The 20,775-nt window shown below is 38.4% G+C and overlaps 1 protein-coding gene across 6 annotated transcripts in view; it reads right to left on the reverse strand.

Moving 5' to 3' along the window:
* Window positions 1–20,775, reverse strand: part of LOC128737902 (uncharacterized) — a 237,860-nt gene that overhangs the window by 80,845 nt on the left and 136,240 nt on the right. For 2 of the 6 annotated variants that reach the window (XM_053832669.1, XM_053832668.1), the window contains exon 2: window positions 16,826–16,860. The exons of the other annotated variants lie outside the window; for them this stretch is intronic. In XM_053832669.1, the coding sequence (XP_053688644.1) occupies window positions 16,826–16,860 (35 nt within the window). The remainder of the gene's footprint in view (window positions 1–16,825; window positions 16,861–20,775) is intronic. 6 annotated transcript variants of the gene reach the window in all.

Raw genomic sequence — 20,775 nt, forward strand, 5'->3', positions numbered from 1 at the left:
AAAGCTTACAACTCTCATATAATGGAATATTTTGCTACGGAAAATTAATTGTTTTATGTAGTTAAAGCCATTGCACACCTAACTTGATAAATGTTTCTTATAGCATGTTTTCTCAGCTTTCTGATGGTGGTCTTGAAATGAAAATCGGTTGAGGGGATCATGGCATAAAAGGCCATTTTTTTATAAAATCCAACATGGCGACCAAATCCAAGATGGCCGCCAATTTTTTTTTACTTCGTTTATAAGCCCTATCACTCCTCTTTATAAAACCGTGTTGTTTGTAGTTTGTTTCATAGCAAGTTTTGGAAATATCACAATAATTAAATGAAAATTGTGAACCTTGCTACAAATAACTGGTTGTTTTATTCAGTTAATGCCATTGCTCACCTAATTTTATGAATGTTGCTACTGTGTTACCTGACTCACTGCGAATATGCGTTGTGTTCGCGGGATCGTGTTGGTTCGAAAGGTTTCGAAAAATATCGCCCTTGTATCGAAAATATCGTTAATTTTGATCACTAAAAATAACGTACTTCAACGTTATATTTCATGTGCCAGTAGTACGCAATGATTGTATTGTGAAACTGAATTGTTATTTATGCAACTTTTTACAAATTAAATGCAATAACAAAAGCACAACTTATAAAAAATCGTTTGTTATCGATATTAACTGCATATGCGTTATAAACGAATAAAACGTATGTTTACGTTTTATTTCAATAATACGCATATTCGCAGTGAGTCAGGTAAAACAGTAGTAGCATTTTTTCTCAGTTTTCCAATGGTGGTCTTAAAGTAAAAATCGGTTGGGGGACTCATGGTGAAAACGGCGACTTTTTGATAAAATCCAATATGGCGACCGCCCAAAACGAATAAAATAAAACGGAACGTAAGGTGAAAAATAATTTGGAAATAAAGAAATTGATTGTATGTTTGTCGAATTGAGAAATTAAAGAAATTGAGAAAAAAAGGAAACAGAGACAAAATAAAGAAAATTGAAAGAGAAAAGAAAAAAAGGGAGGGAAAACAAGGAAACGATGAAAAAATCGAAGAATAACAAGACTGAAAATGAGGACAAATTGGAAAAGAACGCACAGGGGATAAAATGAAAAAAAAAAACAGAACGTGACAGAAAAGATGAAAAAGCAAGTCATAATGAGAGGAATAACAGAACAAACAAACAAACGGGAAAATAGAAAAGGAGTTGACCGAACAGAAATTAACATAAAACGAGAAAAGAAAAGAGGAAAAATGGGCTGGTGAATGATAAACGGAAGGGAAAAGACGAAAAACTAAAGAGAAAAGAGAAAAATAAGGATAAACATATTTCCCTAGACGGGACTGGAGAGGAGACGGGACAGAAAAAGAAAACAAATGTGATTGAAAAGATGGATAAAAGGGAAAGAAAAAGAAGGAAAATGAGACAAGACCATAAAAATGGAACAGAAAACAAAAGAAACGTAAAGGATAAGAAGAATAATGACAGAGGGGAACAGGAAAACCATCTATCGGAAAGCATGAAAACGGGTAATAGAGGCCATACGCGATATAAATTGGAATTGGAAATGAGAATGGGATGAAAAAATGGGACAGAAAAAGAAGAAAAGTGATACGGGGGCAACGGATCAATGAACAATTGTAAAAGGAAACAGAAAATATGAAGAAAGAATGAAGGTCTGTACCTAGGAGCACGAACAAGAGGTTCAGGTAGGACTACGAATGCGGGTACAATTCGACAATGCTTGGCAATTTGTAATGTTCAGCAGTTTGTTACGCAAATTTATAATTTATTGTATTGTAATAACTGCCCTAAAACATTTATGTACATTTGTTAAATGAAGTTAACTTTAAATTTCTTTACAACCTTTTTAAGTTTCGATGTGACGAGAATATTCTTGCATTTTAATTAGCGTCTAGATGACAGTCGAAGAATAGTAAACTGAAACGTCTCGGTTAAAAGAAAATCATTTAAGTGAAAACAATCAAAACATATAATAGACAATTTGTTACGGTGACTAAACTCTAAAAAAAGTAAGCTAATTAAACCGAGTATTATAATCCTCAAAATAATCATTAACTCAGCTGAGTGTAAAAGATTCAAAGCACACAAAACCTAATTCTTGTAATAACACAATTACCGCAAAACTAAAACACAAAGCTCATACTGACTGAACCTTATCGCATCCATTGCACCTCAGTTCACCTCCACCATGTCGGCTTGCCCGCACCATTGCCACCACCGGATATTTGCACGTGGGACCAAACTATCAAATTAATGTTGATTTTTATGTTCCGCTTCCGTGCGTTTCCTCTAATTTCTGTTTGCCTGCCGTCTCACATGTGCTATCATACACATGCTTTCACCAAACCGAACCAAACCTGAGCCGGCACGAGCCACCACCAGAGAGAAGTTGGCAAGCAGAAACCCTGTTTATTAAGGTAAACACCTACCCATGCCGAGACAATCAACGTACAAAAACTGTTTGCTATTGCGTTTCGCTCCCTACGACGATGACAACAACGAAGACGACGAGACGGTAAAAGGCTCTGCGGTAAGCGGTAGGTACTACAGAAACGTGTACACCCGAGTAGTTGGCGGCGGGGTGAGGTCCCTTTTCCGCACTAATTTCACGCACCAGGTGTGAACCTTTCCCAATCGGGCAATAGCAAAGGGACTTTACCCTCGGCCGTAGGCTGGCTCTATCGGCAATATCTGCACCCGGTGGTGGTGAGGATCTGTAACTTTTGAGCTCTGACAATACCGTTACTTGTAGTGTAGCGCAACATGCCAAAAGCGACGGTCGACGAGGCGACCTTTCCCCGTTAGTCGACGACGGTTGATTGTTGATTTTCCCATTCCGCATTGGGGTTGTTTAGGGGATTGCCATGGTTTATTGTCGAAGGTAAATACAAAATAGCACCAATAGCATAATTTAGCAATAATTTTGTGCATTGCAGAAGCTGCTTTCTGTTTACTGCCTTCGATTGGGTTCCCTGTTGAATAACATTTCAGTTTGCAGATCTCAATACGATGATGTTAAATAATTTTCAGAACTAGTCGAAAGTGGATTTTACCTGAATACGTTCGACGAAGCGGGGGCTACTCAGATTTTTCCGTAATAAATTCACTTTTATAGTACTTTCGTCGTTGCATCAATTATTTTCTCATTCTCGCTTGAATTCATTAACTTAAGTTAAAGTCGTAACTACTGTATAAATCAGTAATAACGTCATTCAAAACGTATCAAAAAATGCAATCCCAAAACTGCCCCTCCAAATAGAACTCAAACAACAATCTGGGCGTGAAATTCCTCCGCCGACAGGTGTGCCGTCGCTGTGCTAAAGAATAATGCATAATAATTTCGAAAGTTTGAATAAGATATTCCGTTCCGGCACTGCCTGCCGTGTGTCGTTTGTGGCTTCTTTCACGTAGGTACTCATCGCTGCAACGACTTAATTCGAAATAAATACCAGAAACTATAACCGTTCGTGGTTCCTTCCGCGCGTTCTACAAACCTTAACGGCAATTTAAGTGGCAAGAGTAAACATCGGTGGAACTGACATAAATTATACTCCCCGGAACGATACGACTTTACGATGAGACCGGGTAACGTGGGAGCGTTAACAAACAATCCTCCCCGCTTTGCCTAAGCTACCAAGACTGCTGAGCGACACTACTTCAAAGTGGGAGTTCCACGAGCACTGTACTGTGGCGACTGTTTGAACTATCCGTTGTTTGGGAGGTCTTGCTGCTATACACAGCTGACGGGTGACATCGAGCATATCAAAGGACGTACCACCTGTGTTGCAGTTTCACTCACCTCCGCCGTGTCGGACAACCAATAGCAAGTGCGAATTAATTAAAACTTTTCTCTCCCACTGCCTTTGATTAAAGGTTCGTGGTCGTAAGCAACGTGCAACTTAGAAGCTGGAGTGAGCGCGATAGAGTGCGACAGAAGTGTCAAATAAATCAGTTCAACAATAATTAATTAAGTTCTAGCGCCTTTGAACCAGTAGGACCACTTCAAACGCTTGTCTCGGTGCTGAGTTAACTCAACTCAACTCAACTCATCGGTAGGTCGGTCGTCGGTTGTGGTTCCGATTGTGGGTCACAGTAGCACACCGAACCAGTAACGCATGTTTTAGTCAGAATCAATTTCGGAAGCTGTCCCAACTTTGGCTTACCGCTGGCTTCTTACTTCATCGGTGTCAGCATTAGCAAACCAAAGCTCATCCGCACACGGACGTATAAACATGGATGGAAGTATAACTGACTGCACCGTTCGGCTAAAGTTTGCATCTGTCGGTGAGATATCCCTAGGGGGCCCATCTTTACAACTGTGGAACTATCATGTACCAGAAGCGGAATTGCTTTATCCTAGCACGTCTCACGTTGTTGCTCGAGACGCAAAGGTGATGCAGCGCACGTTTTCTTCTGCCTTTAGCAAGATCTTGGATAAACTTCCACACCAGGCCGAGCCGCCATCCATTCACCCACCGACGCGACCTTCTTTCCGATCTGCGGTAATAAACATAAATTAAGCTCAAACATGAGAAACATAAACAGAATTATAAGTGGTACACACATATTACTAACCGGTAACAGCCGAGTTTGAGCCGAGCCGCTCTACTGCGGTCCGCGCGCGCCCTGGGAGCCGAAGGATATCATCTTAGGGGAAAGTTTATGTTTTTGCTTCCCCGGAGGTGATTACATCTCATTATGTGTAAGTCACGCGCAGATGTTCACGTGTGAGGGAGCGCGCGCGCGAGGGCGGACATTCCATCCGAACCAACGGAAATCAGAAGTACAAGTGTGTACATACAGTTCTTGTTTTTGTTTGAGTAATCTACGGTCTCCAGAAGCGGAAGAATGGTTTTGTTTATGATTATTGTTCAACGCACATCTGTCTGTCTGCCGACACGATCGCCAGCAGAAGATTCAGTTAGAACTTGTTGTGAGAGCAAAGCGAAATTGACTAAACACAATTTAATTATTAATGACCGTTGTAATGTGCAGAAAGCTGTCTGTTTTTAGCAGAAAGCTACGATCATCAAGATGAGAACAATTCTGTTTGTACAACTAAACTATTACAAAGTAAACTGAATTTTATTAGTACAGCCATACTATACGTATGAGATTTCAGATTATTATTTCACTTGGGTGAGACAAATTCAATAGCAGCTCTGCTGGCCAACTTATTACTGTCCCACACAGTAGAGCCTAGTTTTCTAAAACTTTGATAAAACAATTAAGAATAAAAATTCCATGATATTTGAGGTTACAATTAGGCCATCACAAATTAATTTTAAAGTTTTTGTCTCTCCGCCCTTCAAAATTGGCTCTAAAAATCGGGGGGCAAAAAAAATTTGTTAAACTTGGGTAAAAAACTTTTGTATAAAATCAATTATCTGTGGGTTTTACAGTCTAAAGAACTTGAAAAAAGAATGTACGCTTCTAACACGAAACAAAAATGGAAGTACAAATAATGTAGCTTCCGAAATCGGCAAAATATTTTTTTTCGATTTTGACTTTATTTTGGAAGGTTTTTGCATAGAAAATAACAACGTATAGGTATATCAAAAGCAAGAATAAATTCGGGTTTCATGATTAAACTTCAAGCAAAAATTCCTAAAAATCTTAATTTTTTTGCGTTGTTAAAAAAATCTCTTTATTTTTTTCGCCTTCCCTTCAGTTGTCTAGCATCGGAAGGACAAAACCTTTAACCCTCTAACGGGCAACATCGTAAAAACGGTGCGATCGAGCAAATGATTACTTTATCATGAAAGTACACTCAAAAGAAACTCGAGTGTTGATTTTCATGGGAAAATATTCATCTGGAGGACCGCTAGGTATGAAATAGTCCAATTTCTCTTTTTAGTTTTTCATGCCTAACGCTCTACCCAAATATTTTTTCAGTTCAAATATATCACAAAATTGAAAAAAAGCATGTAAATTACTCAAATGAAAAATTTGAGATCGAACATTTTGTTCTAGAAGTCCTTTTTCTTCAAACGTAAAAAAGGGAATATTCGCACCATAATTTTTTTCGGAATTTTTTGGAATTCTTGTATTTGAAAAATGATAACTTTTCAACGCATGGTCAGAATGTTATGATAATAGTATCAACATGTCAGGAAATCTGTTCTGAACATATTTCTCATATTGTCAATTCAAGACAAATTTCCTATGTGGCTCTGGAGCTCTAAAAGCGAAGGCCGTCTACAGACGGTCTTACCCGTTAGAGGGTTAATCCATTCGTACTTAAAAGATCACATGCTAGCTGTTTGGAATAAAGGAGAATATTCGTCATTCATTTTCATTTCGTCGGGAGTAGCCCAAGGTTCTATTCTGGGCCCTGTTTTGTTTTCCAACATTACATTTTGTTATACAAACATTAAAAAGCACATGCTATTTTCATATGTAATGGTAGCACGAAGCCCACTTTAATATTTACCTACAAAGTCATCGAATGCTGTTTAACAAGCTACTAGCTTTGGAATAACCATTCAAGAAAAATTCTCCTTCAATGAACATATTTTCAAAAAGTGTGGGAAAATGCGTGCGTAACGTGCGAATTTCTCTTATTTGACGTTTCATCATTTACTTTTTCGTGGTTGAGGGTTTGCACTTTTTTAACTTAAGTAGATTCTCTAGTGTTTCACACATACAACATCGACTTATCGATTTTCCCTTTGATAAATTTGCCTAACTTGCGAATATGTTTGTTTATTTTCAGTCTTTTCAGTTAACATAAAACAACCGGGTCATTTGTTCAATAAACTGCTATCTTTTAATAGCAATCGATCAATAAAGTACAAATTGCCGCGCTTTCATACTATGGAAAATTCTTCTTTGTTAGAGACGTGGTAGAGTAGAATCTACTCCCTAACGATCTAACTAACCTTGGAAAGATCTTTTATAGCGTTTAAGAGGAGATGTGTTGGGTAAAGTAAGTATTTGAAACTGAACTTCGAAGTTCGAAAAGTGACATTGACTGCAAAGTCGTAGGTGAAATACGTATCTCTTGTGAATAAAATAATTATGGAATTTAATAGGAAAAAAGTTTTCTTCTGACGTAGGACTATGGACTACGGTTCTCAGGAAGGTAGCTGGTACAGGAGGTAACTCCAAAAAATCAAAAAATGCGAGCGCAACGAAAAAATGAAAGTTTTTGAAAGCTAGCAGCTCTGCCAATTATGAGTTTATTTTGATGGTTTGAATTCCAGTCGATTCATTATAAATGTAGCAATTGTGTGGTTTTTATTACAATTTTGATTTTCAATCACTTAAGTGAAAATTAGCTAAAAGTTTCAAGGTAATGTTTCCCCATATATTTTATTTGTGGTTACCGTGCTTCTCAGGCAGGGACGACAGTTAAACAGATTATCTGTTTAGTTTGGTTTCCTTTAAGAAAAAAAGCAACAAAACCCCCTCGTTCCAACAGATCGAAGATTCTTTACGACGTTTAAACCTATACTAATTTGATATCTGTGCTTGGAAAGTACGCCAGAGTGCTAAATCACCCTTTTTTCAACCATTTTTATCATTTGAACATTAAACTTAGTCCAATTTGATCTCCTGGAAGTGAACAATTTTTTAAAGTGTAAAACCACCCCTCTCTTTTAACCAATTTTATCTGTAAACATTGAAACCAGTCCTATGTGCTGTCCTGAAAGTGAAACGTCATAGAAAATTGAGCGGTCATAGGACAGGGCTGAAGAGATATTTGACGTGACGGGACGCAGCAATTCGCAAAGCGAGGAAAATCGGGGACTGTCTAATTCGAGAATAGTTTTTGTGCGTTTCATTTGCTGCTTTGCGTCAGTTAGATACTTGCAACATAGTTTCAATTATATTTCTGTCAAGTATTTGCATAGCTGTAAAGTAGACTGTCGAAAGAAACTAGTAAGATACAGAGGTCGTTAGTTAATTGTTATTTTAAATGGCTGTCCTCATGTTAGTTTTAAGATAATTATACGTAAAATGAATCTATCGCAATCAATGCAAATCAGTGTTCTAAATGATAACCCAGAATTATTGCTTTTTTGGTTTAACCGTAGTAGTAAGCAAGTTCCTTAAGTAAGCTAACTTTGTTAACTGTATACTAGTTTCAAGCCAGTTACTTACAGTTAGCTAATGCTACAAGCCATGCAAAAATTGTTAAAATGCGAAATCATCGCCAATCATTAGAAGATGTGTAATTGTGGCCTTAATTTAACTCTTAGTGGAACTATAAACTCTATATTGTGTGCAGATATTTAGGATAACTTAACTTCATTTAACAAATGTGTATAAATTCTTTGATTTTAAGTCACCGCAAAATCACTATCTTCAGGTTTAGTTGAAAATTTTCGGTGAAATAATGAAACTGATGAATATATCGCGTAACGTTTCAGCCTACTACTCTTCAGCTATCGTCTGACGCATTCTTTTAGTATCTACGCCACATTCATATCAATTATTCAGCCTTCACCAGTGGGCTGGTTTTCGTTCTGTCCAACTGGCTTGTTGTTATTACAGAGTAATAAGAAGAAAATGTATATAAATGTTTTAGGGCATTTATTATAATATAGTAAATTATAAATTTGCGTATCAAACTGCTGAACATTTTGAAATTGTCAAGCATTGTCGAATTGAACCCGCATTCGTAGTCCTACGTGAACCTTTCGTTTGTTCCCCTACTCACAGACCTCAATACTTCTTATTTTTCTTTAACTTGCTAGAAAATTCGATGATAAATTTAAGTACGGACTCGGCACTCGGGTCTCCTTGTCTCTTTGTAAGACGTTTAGATCAAGAAGCATTAGACATCGCACAAAGCCGATGATATACAAAACTTTAGTCTTGTGACTAAACATGTGACTGTTATTTTGCTTATGGAAAACGTGCACTTGTCGTGTTTGAACCAAAAGTGCTGCCGGCTATCGTTGGTGGAGTATAAATGGAAAGCGGAGAATGGTGCAAACATATGAACCACGAGCTGCGCACACTACTTCCCTTTGTAACCTAGCGAAAGTCGGTAGACTGCAGTGGGCCGGTCATGTCGCAAGTATGCCGGACAACTGTGCAGCGAAGTCTGTTCTATTCAAGAACCACACCGGCATGCCGCAGAATTAGGAACAGAGGGTTCCAACGTACTAGACGGCTGGACCAGATTTGTGTCGACTCATGGACGCTCAATGAATCACTCGACGAGTAGCCTAGAATTGAGTACAATGGAGACAAGTTCTTGATATAGAACCACAATCAAAAGGTATCTGTTTGGTATGGTATGTAGACGAAAAGGATTACCTTACTTTTGTCAAGATGAGCATGGGAGTGTGTTTTCATAAATGGAGAAAAAAGCATTAAGCACTTCTAAATACTTTCAAAACCAAGGCTCTGCAGCGCTCAAAATGTATGAATTGCATCATCTCTAAGGATGGTAATTTTGATTGGTTGCCTTTCTCGCTCGATTTGACGTCTTTTTTTACTGATATATTTAAAAAATAATATTCTTGTCGACAAGTCACCGACTTTAGCTCTGCTCAAAACTAATATTCAAGGAGAATGTATCTCTTAAGCCAAAAAATATTGGAAAACACTGAGTATTTTAAATACTCAAAACAGAAAGTTAAGTTCAGGGTTAAACTACCCATGAAAGCATAATTGTCCCATATGATTTTATTGTAAATTTTGCGAGTTTACCACCATTCATATTCTAATTTATTTAAAATACTGAAATCTAGACCGACTTTATTCGAAAAACTTCCAAACACGAAATTCTATTAAAAGTGAACGTATGTTTGCATGTTAAGCCATAACTCCGAAACGTCTTGACCGTTCTCCACCAAACTTGGCACTCATGTTTCTTGACGTAAGGGAATCAGCTCTGGGCGCCAACAGCGCGGGGGCGGACGAGGAACATGAGTAAGAATGTATGTTCCGCCATAACTCCGAAACTCCTGGATTGTTCTTCATCAAACTTGCCAAACACGTTCCTGGACATTAACGAATTAGCGCAAATGGATTAACGAATAAGGGGGAGGGGAGGTCCAAATTAGTAAAAGAGGTTGCGTTTCTCTTGCATTTCGACCGATTGCAGTTGCGCAAGTGGCTGGGAGACGAGAAGGCATGGAAGTCTTGGGGTGGCGAGAAGAGATTGAAAAAGGGCTTTGTTTCTCTTCTAATTAGATGCTAATTAGTTACGTGACACAAGGGAAGGAGCCAAAAGGGGTGGGAGCGACGAGGAAGGGGAAGTAAGGGTCAAATGGTAAAGGGGCGCGTCTCTTGCATTAGGAACGATAGTAGTTGTACACGTGGCTGGATGACAAGCCGAATAATTTTCCGTTAATTAGGTATCGACGGAATTTCCATGGCTATTTGGCAAACGATGCATCATAAGAAAAATCAATTTTAAAACCCTATAAAAACCGAGGCAACAAAGAGATTTTGCCCACTAGGGCGATGCGCCAGATGCACTTGTTGCAGTGAAAGATTTCGAGAAGTCGGGTATTTTTCAACGGTATCAGCCCGTTAATAGGAAAACTTTTCATATGTCAATATTGCCGAATGAACACCATTTTTATCGAAAAAATTTGCGCTACTCAGATGTGTAAATAAAAAATGGACCAACAAGTATATATTTTAGAGCTCACACGTGTTTTCGTTCATTTTTACAAGATTTATATGTAAATAGTTTAATATAACCGCCATCCGGGGTGAGATTGTGCTAAAAACCAAAAATGATTATTTGTGAAAATTTATTATATCTATAGAAACTAGTGACCTAAATTCAAAATGATGATGAACATAACATATTTATTCATCATTTAGAATGGAACACAGATGAAATTAGCCAACTATTTAACCTAAACAGGGTTTCAAAGTTCGCGTTCAAAAATACTCGGAAATAACGCTTGTAAAAATGTCCCGAATAAACCAACCCAAACAAGAAATCGAATAAACTTGCTATTTTGAAGGTAAATAAACTAATCATTTACAATGAATTGAAAGGTTATTATGCGTTGGATAAGTTTTGATTACAAAAATGATATTTTTCGAAACTTTGTACTTTTCGAGCTACACGGGGGTGAGATTGTGCCAAGCTATAATGATCGATTCAATTTGTGGATTTCACAACAAAATTACACAACAAAATTACGTTAGTATACACCAGTACACTCACATTCTTTACTATTGAGCACAATATTTTGACAGATTAGATTGCATGATCCATTTTGGAGCAAACAGCATCATAGGTCTGCTAAATAATTTTAACTATTTTTTTCTTTTTCTCTGGAAATTTCAGATGCTTTGAATAATCACTCTAATATAAGACGAATATATTATACCGTGTATAAACTGCCAGTTTTTAGGAGGGGGTGGGATAGGCCACATATTCTGCGGCCGCGGGTTCTCGAACGAGATAATGGTTATTTTTGTTCAATGATCAAATAGATATGCTCCCTTAGGATACACCCCTTCATATATCTTCCCCTTGTTAACCCTAGGAACGCTACTGGCTATATAAAGGCTGTCCATCGACTACGAACTCATTTTTAGTTATTTCAGACCTTCCCGGGTTATTTTCGTTCATGCTTTTTGTATGATGCGTTGTTTTTGGTCGACCCCTTGCCCCTAATAGTCCACTCAGTTCATGGATGGTCCCATATGAACTACTTTATACTGATATTTATGTGTATTGTTTATAAACATGCTATTGTTCACTGTTTAGGTTTTTAGCTTCACTATATGTTTTTGACACAATGTCACCCTCTAGAAGGGGTGAGATTGTGCCAAAGTTCATGCACTTCCAGTAAAGTTAGGTTTCATTGTAACTAAACCATCTCTACGGTAGTTTGTTAATTGAAAAATATATTGACAGGTTTGAAATCAACTTAGTGCCTAAATTGTGTGTATACTGAGCTAATGAACAAAAATATATGCTTTTTTGGCACAATCTCGCCCCGGATGACGGTAGTTTAATACTTTACACTAGCAATATTTTCTTTAAAGTAAGGAGAACATTTTTTGTGGGTATAAAATGGGGAAGCCAACTAGGAAAATGCGAAATGCACTAACATAGCTCTAGCCATCCCAAGCCCCTACCTAGCGCCTTCGCGTAGTCATCCTGCAAATACTTCAACTTGTTTAATTGAGTAGCCAAGCTAGGAGGTGCGGGGTCGTGTGGTTTTTAGTTTCTAACCTTACAACTGTAGTTTTAGGCAACCATTGAACCACACGACTTTAATTTCAAGTGTTATATTATTTAAACTAATATTTTGAAACTTTTCTCACAATAAGGTTTCGCTGATAATATTTATTATAGCGAGAAAAATTGCGACTTTTCTTTCATTCAACTTTCATATGCTATTAACCCAACCCAGCGTTGCGAAAACGCAACGCACTTTCATTCGTTTCTAGAGAAGGCCCGGTTGAAGATATCAACTTGGACCCTGAGAAACAAAGAAAGACTGGAAAAAAATCTAATCGACCTGTTTTTGCTCAAAGGTCAGATGTTACATGTAACATAATTACAGCTGTGACAAAACAACAGGTTTTGCTATTTTTCAGACAGTTAAGGAAAAATTCTCATAAAACTCGATTTTACCTCTATTAACGCCTGACCTATCAATCAGTGTTAGTAAGAATCGGTTGCTTGCCAAAAAAAGCTTTGTTTCATAATTTTGATTATTTTTTTAATTTTCAGATAGGTTTAAAGCTTTGCGTTGCGAAAACGCAACGCTAGGAAGTAACGATATTCAAAATTTGCAACGGGAACGTTTGTTTTCGTTCATTCGCAGCGGTGTTTCATTTAAAATATCCCGGAAACATTATAAAAGTTTACATAACATAGAATTCGCAACTTCAAACACTGATGGCAGATGGAGAAGCCGTTGTGATAAGAGCGTAATAAAATTGTTAAAGTACCTTTGCCTCCGGAATATCTGGAGGAATTGAGTGATGGCAACGACAGTTTCATGAACCCAAATTTAATGTTACAACCTTTCCGGAACGTGTTGGTAGGCATTTAATCATCTGCGATGACATGCATTTAGCATTCAAACTGCATACTATGCGTCTAGTGCAAAGATGGTCTCCAACCCAAATGTTTCGATATCTATCATAAAACATAACATGTTATACTCTAAGTCGTTCATTTAATCTTTATTAATACTCAAAATCACAAAAAAATCCCAAATTTGATTTAACGGTAAAAAAGTATGAAGCATTTATTTGCATAATAATGAAGGTATGCAAAAACGGTATACCCTTAATGCCCAGCGTTGCGTTTTCGCAACGTAGCGTTGCGGGACACAGGGTCAAAATTAAAAATACATGTCAGCGGTTTTTTCTTAGTTGACCTAAAAGAGAATTTTCCTAAAAGTTTCAACTTTCTATCCCTGCTGGGAAAAGTGTGGAGCTTAATGGGTTAAGACACTGAAAAACCAACTTTACTTAACCACGGTTAACCCTTTTAAGGTTTACATCATTTTTAGCACCGCAAAATTTACTAAAACAATAAAGATTTTTAGAAAAATGCCCAAATTTAATGGAAAAATATTGAAAGATAAAAAGTTACTGCCATTTTAGTAAATTTTTGGGTGCTAAAAGTGGTGTAGACCTTAGAGGGGTTAAGTTTCAAGCAATCTTCTGTTCAAGAGTATGAATTAAGTTTTCAAACTTTTGTCGCAGAGACAACACGAACAGAAAAATCTATACAACATCATAAAAGTTTCTTGGAAACACAAAGCATCCATTTTTGTACGGTATAATTCAGTTCGCTGCTATTATTCAATTGCTTGTTTACTCAACTTACTTTGTCAGCATTTGAATTCCATTTTCAAAGCTAGGTACCCTCTGATATTCGTCAACTGGATTGTATTCAAACACAAAAAAGCAACGTCCTCCCCCAGAAATATGCCAAACATGCTCTTTCGAATGGCTGCCATCAGCCGCCGCACCGCATTCGACGTGCCACGAACGCCACATCTGATTAAGTCAGCTTTGAATGGCTTTTCCTGTTTTGCGCTAAGAGCAAAACTATGTGTGTGCCAAGCCAATGTCGCACCACCGCACCGTCGCACCGCGCAACGCCGGTGAACGCTTATCTTGACAATTGTCCATCATGCTGTCATGTCATATTTCGGAACAGGAGCACTTTTCCAGAGACCGAATCAATTATGATATAAGTTGGTAGTAATGTTACGGCGATTCGCCCGGTGGATGGAGTGCATATGGTTTTGAGTGTGCACCCTGAACACAGCCTGCCAGTGAGTGTGATGGGAAATTTGAATCTATTTAGCATGACTGCGGTGACGGCGGATTTCTAGTACCATATTGCTCGTCGTTCACCCGCTCTCTGCACTGATGTGGTCCTTCGGTGTATGTGGTTATGCTAATACCTACACCAGCCGGTGGTACGCAATAGCCCCACAACTTTCAGTTATAGACATCTTTACTACAGCACTGCACTGGTTGGGTAGGTGACCACGAGGACACTATAGGAGGAGGATGAGGACGACGACGACAACGACGACAACAACAACAACAACAACAACATTCAGCGACCCTTCACCGACCGGTTGGAATGCGATGAGAGATAGATGTTAGTTTTAGCCAACCGGAAGACTGCCTCTGTGGTCGCCACCAACGCTGAATTTCAGAGGCGTATGAAGGGTGACGATACTTAACCGGACAAATTGGAGTGCATTTGGATTTGCAAAACGAAATAGGTTTTCAAGGAAGGGTGGAAAGCTCTCGTACGGGGCTTGACGAAAACTGTCTTCAGCCATACCGCACAAGAATCGTCATCTTCGGAACACTGAATCAAGACGACACTATCACTCAAACGCGACAACGAGTGATAGCTTCGTGGAAAACTTTCATGTTTAATTCAGCGCCCTCCGGTGGCGGTGTGGTTGGGCGTAGAGAATGCACCGCATCAGACCGAGCGGCACTCATTCCGGCAGGAATGCAAAAAAGAGAATTTTACATTTATAAACAGTACCAAACAGTCGTTGGCGTTCTTTGGTGCTTTCCAGCGAAAGGGGACAACGACCGCAGATAAATCCGCTCGCCAAAGCCACTAAGCTTTTCCATTCGTGGCTGTGAGTGAGGCTATGCAACATGCAAATTTCTTCCTTGCTTTAGTGTAAATGCAAATCGAAGGCAACCGTACTTCGGAAAGGATTTTACTGGTGAAATTTTCTCAAAACCGTAATGCCGATTCAGTTTTTCCGATAAATCACGCACATGACGAAACGAACCTCACCCATACGGTTCTGGCTGCGGCTGGTGAGGATTAATTCCGATCTTACTGATGGGATTCGAATCAATCATTTCATTCGACTTTTTGACAATCGGCATTTTTCGGGTGAAGCAGATCTACCTCATTTGCATGCGACAGTAGAGAGACCTTCTCCCAATATGGCAAAAGTTGGCCGGGAGTCATTCCGGGCTAGTGGCTAGCCGACGTTAGTTATGGCTTTGAATGATAAATAGAGAATTATCATCGATCAGTCGAGCGTGCCTGAGCGGACTGCATTCATTATAGAATCACCATCATCAGTGTAGTTTGATGGTGGTCTGAGTTATTATTTCATCGCAGTAAAAGGGCTATTGAATGATAATTTCAAAGCAGTTGTTTTGCAATTGATTAACCTCAAAATGATTGTTTATAGTGGCTACATTTTCAAAATTATGAATCATCTAATTAGGTCACTTCAAACTCCCTCGAAACGGTAAAATCACATAAAATTACTGTCATAGTTGCACGTAGCATGAAAATCCTGTAGCAGCTGCTTCTTCCAGTCAAAACATTTCCACTTTTCATCAAACCAACGGCGCGTGTGCCACTATTCGAAGTTTGTCACTAATTAAAATTCCCGCTCCATGACGAGCACATCGGAATTAAGAGCAGCCGAATAAATAAATCATAAAACAAACCTTGCCAGACTGGCAGCCAAAAGAACGGTGCGGGTCTCCCCGGACACGGGGAAAACAGTCGCTGCGGCAATATACTGAGGTGGATGATTTTTCCTTCTTCTTTCTGAATTTCTAATACAACGGTGGTGTTGAGACGGGCATGGTCCTGCGCTCCCTTACCAGTAGCAGTGAAATCGGAATTAAAATTTTATCTCTGTTTATTCATGCCACTTCACTACTGGCCTTACTATAGTGCCTATGTTTGCGATATTCGGAAAGAGAAAAGGCTCAAGTTCAGTCATTATGATGACTACACTTAGACGTATAACGGGACCACGGAGGGGTTCCAAATGTAAAAAATGAAACCCAGCCCAGCATCCCTACCGTCTATTCCGCCGTTCTATTGTCTGAACTTGAGCTAACATAAAGTTCACACTTTATTCGGAAATTTTCTATTTTTGCTCCCGTTTTTTTTCTCGGAATAGACAAAAAAGAACCGAATTAGGGTACAGAAGTCGTCCATCGGCGTCGTTGAGTTCTTTTTTATCACCGCCCGACGCCAACCGGCGGCGGCGGCGGCAATGGGTTCCCGTTCGTTTGTTCTTTTGTCGCTGCCATTACTGTACTGGGTACACAAACGATAATAATTTGTTGACATCGAAATTGACGTTTTGCTGTCGTTCGTTGGAGATAAATGAGGGTTGTGTGGTTCCACTGCGCGTAGCAAGAACCTAGGGTAGGGAAGTTACTGTACTGACTGGTGCCGAAGGAGGTTGTCGAACTAATGTGTTGCTATTTTGAAGGCAGAAACAGTTTGTCTTCATGATGAGACTTGTACCCCCTTTTGGGTTGTTGGTTTTTATTTGATTTTGGGATTTTTCAGTTGAATAATATTAAAAATCGTTGTATACTCACATAAACATAGTTTCAGTAAATGCAATGTGACATACCTGCAAAGAAAAGAAAGAATTAGATAGTATATTGACATTTTTTTCAATTATTTATATTGGAATACATAACAACTCAATCCAAACATCATAGATAAACAGCTGTAACGCCGCCTCTGGTTGCATGTGCACAGTTCGGAAGGCACTAAATCTGAATGACGAACAGCCAAACACGTTGGCCAAGACGCTCGCAAAGAAGCTGTACAGGAAGTGGCACACAAAACCATTTTGCATTGTGTGCAAACGCCCAGGTGCTCCATTCCGTTTTCGAAACTTGACTTTCTGTATTAATTTAACCGGCTTCGCAGCCAGCTGTTAGAGTTCAGAACAATTGTGAAGTTAGTGCTACAATCCTGTTAATTCTATACATTTTCCGCTTCTCGTTTGGTATCTTCATGTGTAGGGAGTTCTGTTTCAGGGCTTTCTGCACATGCCAATGATGCGGATGGTGTTTATGCGTACTATCAGAATGTGCGAGGCTAAAGGACTAAAGTTGACCTATTCCTTGCATCTAATGATTATAACTATGATGCACAGAGGTCCAAAAGGGCGAAAAGTGGAACTTTTTTCCTAGTGTATTTTGCTTTCATTTTATCATTTATGGTATTCAGCACTTTTGTTCGTATGACTATCAAAAGTTAGTCATCGCTTACTATAATGGAAATAACCAAATAACTTTTTTGTGTTAAGAAATATTGACATAGTTTCTTCGGCAAAGTTGTAAATATTATAAAAATAAGCAACTTTGCTGAAGAAATAAAATTACTATCTTTATCGAGTGCTGAAATATAGGGCATATTCTTTAAAACTTCTTTAAAAATTGGTTTTTCATACTTAGCTTTTCTTAGTTGCATTTTTTTTCCTTGTTGGGGACCTTGGACCACTGCGACCAGTTGCATTTTACAAGAATATAATATTCTAGGCAATTATCGAAGCTTTCAAAATACACGTTTTTGCAGAAGACTGCAAATCTCTTGGACCTTTATTTGCTGAGTTATCACATATTAAAGCTTTAAATTTCCATAGCTTCACGAGCCCAGGGAGTAAAATGGGGCAAGTGGATTTATGAAATCAGCACTTCATCTTAAAGCTTAAGTCGAGTACTATAAACTTGTATGGGTTCCGCCTGTCCTCAACCACCCAAATGAGAGTATGGCAAGCCTACGTTTTATGTGCTTTGTGTTCGCTAAAGGCTCGGTACACGTCCAGTTTTTTTGTGTTCGTAGAAAGAAACAAAGTTTCTTCGGCAAAGTTATAGAAAATATAAAGGTAAACAATTTTTCCTAAGAAATGACATTTCAAACTCTATCGAGTACAGCGCTATAGAGCATTTTCTTTGGAAATTCTTTAATAATAAATTTTTCATATTTAACGTATGTTGGTTGCATTTTACAAGAGTATATGCTTCTAGGCGATTATTGAAAGACTCAAAACACATGTTTTTGCAGAAGGTAGCAAATCTCTAGGAGCTTTCCTTACAAAGTTATCGCTTGTTTAAGCTTTATTTTTACTTATTTTCATGAGCCAAAAGCGATAACTTTGTAAGGCCTATAGATTTGCAATCTTCTACAAAAACGTGTATTTTGAGTTCTTCTATAATCGCCTAGAACCACACAAAAGTCCCCAAGTAAGAATGTGAGTTTTATTGTACTCTTATGATAGTTTTTATGACCAATTTTGGTCTTGAATGCTTGCATAAGAGTGTAGTAAAACGCAAATTGTTACTTGGGTCCCTCCTAGCCAAGATTCGAACAAACCACGACTGACTTGTTCGAACAGTGTCGTACCTCGAAGCCAACTGGAAGGCTTTGGGATGGATGATGAAACCTATATCAAGGCTGACACTAGAAGAATGCCGGAACAGAGTGGAGCAAACGGAGAAGCAATCGAATTTCAGCAAGCGTTTTGCGGATGTGGTAAAATGAGTCAGCCGCTCGTCACGCCAGGAATCGTCAATCTCCAAAAGCGGTTTTTACCCCCAACAGTGGTCGACAATAAACTTGAATAGAAGCAGAATGTGTGGTTAAAAGTGTCTAGGAAACCCTAGCACGGCCTAAAATTTGATGAAAAGAGCGAAGGAAAAAGTGCAGGCCGCCTAGCCTTCTTTTTTTTATGAGTTATCGAAACTGAATGATCGAGTTATTAAATTACCTTTCATTTATTAAGTTAAAAGTTCAAGTTAGCTCAATTCTGTTTTTAGTCTTAAACCTTCGACTCCATGAAATTTAGTAACTTTTTAGAAGCAAAAAGCTTTGATATAAGTATCTCTTAAGGCGTTTTTATGAAATTTCTCCTAAAAAGGCGTGATAAAATTTTATTTATCAATTTGGTGCTCTGGTGCCGTTCTACAATTAGTTCTTTGACGTGAAACGACTATCTAAGCTTCGTTGCAATTTCATTTTAAACGTATCGTGTTGGGTGTTGAATTAATATCTGTACAATAGAGTAGAATAAAACTCACATTATTGCTTGGGGACTTTTGTGTGCAGACCCTTTGTCATGTAATTCACGGATTGAGAGCTCAATATGCTCGTCGATTAAATTGACAAACTTACTTCTGTCAGGAGGGATGTAAACTGCACCAAGCAAAAACTTCATGCCTTTGATATTAGCAGAAACATAGACTTGTTCGAAACAATTTCATGTCTTACATTGACCAGCAAACTAGGGCATTGTTGAGCAACGGCAATCAATACGCTACCAAAACTACTTTTGTCACTATTCTTCGAGCTACAATCACAACGATACATGCTGAAAACGGATCCAAATAGCTGAAGGGGATCGACGCGGCCATCTAAGCCGGATTCAGTTAGCTTGATTACATCATAGTTACAATCATTGGATGCAAGGAATAGGTCGACTTCAGTCCTCAAGCCTCGTACATTCTGAAAACTGCACGAATTCATACATCGCACATAGCACACTAGATTATCGCATGCGACGGGCACGGACTGACGTACATGGAAACCAATAACGAATCAGACTGCTCGGCTACTAATTCAACATCCAAAACCATACGTTTAAAATGAAATTGCAATGAAACTAAAAAAGGCCGTTTCACATCAAAGAACGAATTGCAGAACGGTACCAGAGCTTCAAATTGGTAGATAAAAGAAATCAGTTTCACTCACAGATTTTAACAGTTAAAAAAAATCAGTTTTACAGTTTTGAACTCAAACTTGTTGCTTGTAACTCTATCTCTCTTTTTTATTTTCCCTTTTGCAATCGACCGGTATTCTTCCATCGGCCTTAGCTCCGGGGTATTAATTCTACTCCACGGGAACTCCAGCGACGCCATTGTCGTTATACTACTGTTTGGTCATATTTGTCAGAACGAGCCAGAAACGGCAATCAACGTTCTATTTATTACTTCAGACAAGGACGGAAAACAAAAACATTTTTCGAAAATTTTGTTCTTTTTATTATTTTGCAGTTATCGGGAGACGGGACGCCGTAAAAATTCTGGGATTTTCATCGCGATAGTGCAAGATCGATTTGCAACTCTGACAATCCTGGCAAATTTATTCATTTGTCATGTAAATTAACATATTGAACATTCTTGATTGTAAATAAAGAAGTAGCTGCATTTTTCATGCGCACAGATTATTTCATATTCAACTTTAGATTACTTTTACAAGAAGCCTTAATTTTCAATGAAAATTGGAAAACGATGAAATTGTTTTAAAACTCGAAATTTCCTAAAGGAATATCTTTAAGATTTACCCAATTTAGCCAACTTGAAACTGATTACCTAGATTACCACTATTTGAATAATTTTACTGTGGCACGCAAATTTCCACAAATGCACTAAAATGCGGCAAACTGCACAGGTTGCAAACTGAGACGGTAACCTTTAACCAACAGGCTGAATTACACTCATTCACCTTGCGAACCACAGCATGACCGCTGCTGCTGGCT

The sequence above is a fragment of the Sabethes cyaneus genome, chromosome 2 (genome assembly GCF_943734655.1).
Source record: "Sabethes cyaneus chromosome 2, idSabCyanKW18_F2, whole genome shotgun sequence".
Classification (NCBI taxonomy): domain Eukaryota; kingdom Metazoa; phylum Arthropoda; class Insecta; order Diptera; family Culicidae; genus Sabethes; species Sabethes cyaneus.